Source organism: Fukomys damarensis, unplaced genomic scaffold, assembly GCF_012274545.1.
Source record: "Fukomys damarensis isolate Sample0158 unplaced genomic scaffold, DMR_v1.0_HiC HiC_scaffold_34, whole genome shotgun sequence".
Classification (NCBI taxonomy): Eukaryota; Metazoa; Chordata; class Mammalia; order Rodentia; family Bathyergidae; genus Fukomys; species Fukomys damarensis.
Window position 1 is genome coordinate 20,318,328 of NW_022900946.1, and position 5,204 is coordinate 20,323,531.

Here is a 5,204-nt window from a genome sequence, read left to right on the forward strand (position 1 = left end):
TTTTTTTTTTTTTTTTTTGTAAGAGCCTTTTTAAAGTATATACATATGCGGGCCAGAGATTTGGCTCAGTGACTCCGTCGCCTGCCTCACGAGTGCAAGGGCCAGATTTCGATCCCAGTAACAACAACAAAAAAAATAAGGTATATACAAAATAGCAAGGCCTGGTGGTGCATTCCTGTCATCCCAGTACTTGAGAGGCTGAGGCAGAAGTATCAGTTGTCGAGATTTTGAGGCCGGCCTGGAATACATAGCAAGACCGTCTCAAAAAAAACCAAACCAGGCCCGGGGATTTAGCTCAATGGTACTGTGCCTGTCTCACAAGAGCAAGGTTCTGAGTTCAATCCCTGATTCCCGGGGGGAAAAAAATCCAACTGGATCTAATCAGGGTTTACATTTGATAGGCACAGCTCTTTAGTCTCTCGCAGAACAGCGCCCCCTACAGGCACTTATTTCTATGTCAGGTTGAAGAACCCAATTCTGTTGGCTAAAATCTTTTTTGGGACATTGTTGACTTGCTTGTTCAAGTGGTGGTTTAATTTGTTTCTTATTTCCTGCCATGCCCTATGGACAGGACTGGATTGGATTCCATAGAGCTATGTGCATGGGAAGGAGCAAAAGGCGGAGGCTGATCCTCTCTGGAGGATGCTCAGTCACTAGGGCAACGAGATGTAAAGCCTTAAGTGCTAAAGTATGGGATGATCACAGAACTGTATTATTTCTCTGCCCTTGCTGCACTGTTCTAGCTGAGACTTGACTGTAGGAGAAAGGATTCCTTTGGGGAAGCTTGTTTGATACGGGAGTATTTAAACCCAAGACTGTTATTGAGTTACATTGCTGGCCTTTTGTTGTTTTTTTGTTTGTTTGTTTTCAGGATGTTACTAAGTCGTTAAGAGGCCCGAGCTGGGTTTGAGGAGTTCTGGGATTATAGGCATGTGCCATCTGACGAACATCTGAGTATCTTGATGATCCAGGTTGGGTCAGCTTCCCTGCAGCAGATCCTCACCCATGGTCTTTAGCTCCACAGGTGTGGAAGGAGCCAAGGAGAGGAACCTGAGTGGGCCCAGCTGCAGGAGGAGTGCACTGCAGTGAAGGATGCTGGCGGAGTCAGTGCCAGCTGCCCCGGAGCAAGAGCAGCTCGGAGCTGTCAAGCTGGAGGAGGAGGAGGCTACTGGCCTGGCAGGCATCAGACGGCCAGAGGCCAGGCCTCGGCCGGAGGTGGCCCACCAGCTGTTCAGATGCTTCCAGTATAAAGAGGACATGGGGCCACGGGCATCCCTGAACCGGCTGCGGGAGCTCTGTGGCCACTGGCTGCAGCCAGCTCTGCACACCAAGGAGCAGATCCTGGAGCTGCTGGTGCTGGAGCAGTTTCTGAGTGTGTTGCCCCAGCACCTGCTGGGCCGGCTGCAGGGGCAACAGCTCCGGGATGGAGAGGAGGTGGTGCTACTGCTGGAGGGTGTGCCCCGGGACACCGGCCACGTGGGGCCACTGGTGAGAGGGGTGTGGAGAGGGACTGATCACCCCCAGAAGAAATCTCTGAAAACCTGACTCTCCTTACTCTCCTGGCTGTGTGAATCTCCCCTCTTTGTCCCATTCCTGTGGAGGCCTGTCACCTAATACGGATGTATTTTCAACAGGATTTTAGTTCCAGTGCCGGCAAGAATTGTCCCCGTACAGACATCATCTTGGAGGAACAGGGGGGCCCTTCCCAGATCTCCAGTTACAGCCCCAAAAAGGAAGTACCCTCCGAAGAGCCCACATCCCCGCCGCTGTTGAAGGAAGTGCCCCCAGCCCAGCCATGGCCTGTCAGACCTGCTGAACCCACAGAATGGACACCTACCCCCAGTTCCCGGCAGCTACTGAGCCCAGGACCCCAAGGGACACTCCAGGCCCTGCCAGAAAGCAGTGAGGAGCTGATGCCCAGACAGGGGGACGTGTAGATGTGTGGATGAGGGCAGTAGGGCCCAGGATGGGAGAGAGCTGGGATGGCTTCATGGGCTGGCATGATGGAGGACATGTCCTTCAGCCACTTGGTAGGCACAGCTGTCTTTTAACAGCGCTTTCTCCCTCCCCCCATGCTGTTAGCTCTCCAGGGCCCGTCACTGTGGCCTGAGGAGTATTCCCGTGATCAGGAGCTGGCTGCTGTGCTGGTAAGCTAGGCTCACCCCTGCTCACCCTCTTGAGGTCCTTCTCAAGCCCAGGAACTTTCCCTGCCCTGTGCTGCTTCCTCAGCCTTTGCTATCAGGGATTAAACCCAAGGTTTTTCACACTGACCTGTATCCCCACCCCTACCATCTTTTCATTTTGAGACAGGTTCTCACTAAGTTGCCCAGGTAACTTGTGATCCTCCTGCCTCAGCCTTCCAAGTGCTAGGATTCCAGGCTTGTGCCACTGTGCCAGCTGCTTTGTCTTTAATTTATCCAGTCAGGCCCCCAATACCTCATTCCTCAACTGTTCACCCCAAGCCCCTGCTGCTTATTACAGGAAAGCCTGACTTTTGAGGACGTCCCAGCTAAGAAGAACTGGCCTATGCACCCTCAAGGTAAGCAGCCCTTTGACACCTTTACACCATTATATTGTATTCCAAAGGATTTTGCCCACAGCTTCGGAGCCTACTAGGTTATGGGCCTTGTTGAAAGGGGATTTTTTTTTTTTTGATGGTGATGGTGGTTGTACTAAGAATTGAACCCAGGGCCAGGGGTTTAGCCACTGCCTGCCTCACAAGCGCACACACAGGGCCTTTACACTAAGCTTCATTTCCAGCCCTTTTTCTTGTAGTTTTTTTGTTTCTTTGTTTGTTACCAGGGATTGAACTCAGGACCTTGTGCTTGCCAGGCAGGCACCATGCTGCTGAGCTACATCTCCAGCCCTGTTTGTTTTATTTTATTTGGAGACAGAGTCTCACTTGTCCAGCAGGCTGGCCTAGAACTTAGTATGTAGCTCAGGCTGGGCTGGAGCTCATAATGAACCTCCTGCCTCAGCTTCCCCAGTGCTGAGATGCTGGGTTTACAGGCATGTACTGCCATGATCAGCATTCAGCCCTTTTTAATCTGTTTATTTATTTGTTTGTTTCTTTTTGGTACTGGGGAATCAAACTCAGGACCTTGTGCTTACAAGGCATGTATGGTACCACTGAGCTAATCCCAGGCCTAATTTTTATTTATTTGCTTACCTATTTTTTGGTTTTTTTGAGACAAGGTCTTGCTACATAGTTCAGGCTGGCCATGAACTCACTATGTAGCCCACATTGGCCTGACTCACAGCAATCTTCTTGCCTCAGCCTCCTGAATGCTGAGATTGTGGGTATGTGCCACCATACCTGGCTCTTCTTAATTTTTATTTCAAGACAAGATCTCACTAAGTCACTGAACTGCCTAGGTTTGCTCTCATATTTTTGATCTAGCCTCTGAGAGTGCTGGGATTACAGGCATCACTATGTAGCCCACATTGGCCTGACTCACAGCAATCTTCTTGCCTCAGCCTCCTGAATGCTGAGATTGTGGGTATGTGCCACCATACCTGGCTCTTCTTAATTTTTATTTCAAGACAAGATCTCACTAAGTCACTGAACTGCCTAGGTTTGCTCTCATATTTTTGATCTAGCCTCTGAGAGTGCTGGGATTACAGGCATACACTACCATCCCCAGCATCTATCTTTTTTTTTTTTTTGTACCGGAGATCGAACTCGGGACCTTGCGCTTACAAAGCAGGCATTGGAACCACTGAGCTAAGTCCTATCTTTCTTTTTCCTTATAGCTCCTTGTGTCCGGTCTAACCATCAGCCTGTTAATTTTGAGCTTTTAAAACAGCTTTTAAAACCGGTATGGTGGCATAGCCACCACATTCCAGCACTCTAGGAAGCTGAGGCAGGAGGACTGCAAGTTTGAGGCCAGCCTGGGCAACTTAGTGAGACCCTGTCTCATTAAAAAGTCCTGGGGATGTAGTCCAGTGTGAAGGTCCTGATTTTAATCCCCAGTGCTATAAAAAGAAAGTCAGAAGCTGGGTATGGTGGTACATGCTATACTCAGTGCCACCCAGTTACTCAGGAGGCTGAGTGTAGGAGTTCGCGGCCAACATGAGCAATGTGGCCATTGAGACTTTTGTCTTAAAAACAAACAAACAAACCAAAAACAAGTATAGGGCAAGAGGTACAGCTCAGTGGTTCAGCACTTGTCTAACATGTACCAAGACCTAGATTCAGTCCCTAGTACCCATGGGGTGTGGTGGTGCATTCCTGTAATCCCAGAACTCAGGAGGCTCAGGCAGGAGATCACCATAAGTTTGAGGCCAAGCAAGACTCTGTCTTAAACAAACAAACAAACAAACACTGTAGCACCGCAAAAACAAAAGCAAAATACAAAATAGTTGTCAAGAGAGTGACCTGCCTATGGGTATTAGGTTTCCATTTCGAAGTAGTGGTCATAGCCGCACGACATTGTGAATTTGCTAAATGGGCCCAAAATGTGTGTTTTAAACTGGTATTGTAATAAATTTTGTTATGTGTATTTTACTAATATTGAACAAAAGAAAGAAAAGTGGTATAGAAAAGACATTTTCATTTGATCCCCAGCCTCTTCCTGCCAACCAGCTTTGGAGGATCTAGGATTTCCTACATTTGTTGGCCAGACCAGTTTTGGAGATTCCCAGAGCCCCTCCAAAGAGGACTGACGTTTCTGTGCTTGTTTCTTTCCCAGGATTTGAAAGCAGAATTCCAGACAAGGAGGAATTTAAACTGGAAGAGCCCAAAGAGGCTGCCTGGCCGACTGTCATCTCAGCAGAGTCCCAGGCAGACATCCCTGAGGTGGCAGGAGAGCCCCTTGCTCAGACAGCCGGGCACGGAGCGAACAGCACCAGTGGAGGAGGGACCCCTCTTGGCAGCAGTGACATTTTGGAAGTCACAGTGGTAGAGGGCACCTCCGAGTCAGAGGCCAAAATGCAGGTCATCTGCACGGAGTGCGGGGCAAACTTCCCGCAGCTCTCCCGCCTGAAGAAGCACCAGCTACACTCGCACCCGGGCTCACGCTCCTTCCTGTGCCTGTGCTGCGGGAAGAGCTTCGGCCGCAGCTCCATCCTCAAGCTGCACATGCGCACGCACACAGACGAGCGCCCCCACGCCTGCCACCTGTGCAGCCACCGCTTCCGCCAGAGCTCGCACCTGGCCAAGCACCTGCTCACGCACTCCTCGGAGCCCGCCTTCCTGTGCGCCG

The 5,204-nt window shown here is 50.2% G+C and overlaps 1 protein-coding gene across 1 annotated transcript in view; it reads left to right on the forward strand.

Moving 5' to 3' along the window:
• Zscan10 (zinc finger and SCAN domain containing 10) overlaps positions 1–5,204 on the forward strand; it is a 10,385-nt gene that overhangs the window by 3,929 nt on the left and 1,252 nt on the right. Inside the window, exons 2-6 of the mRNA XM_033758549.1 lie at positions 1,017–1,488; positions 1,635–1,902; positions 2,083–2,147; positions 2,482–2,539; positions 4,692–5,200. Of these exons, the coding sequence (XP_033614440.1) occupies positions 1,093–1,488; positions 1,635–1,902; positions 2,083–2,147; positions 2,482–2,539; positions 4,692–5,200 (1,296 nt within the window). The 5' untranslated portion in view covers positions 1,017–1,092. The remainder of the gene's footprint in view (positions 1–1,016; positions 1,489–1,634; positions 1,903–2,082; positions 2,148–2,481; positions 2,540–4,691; positions 5,201–5,204) is intronic.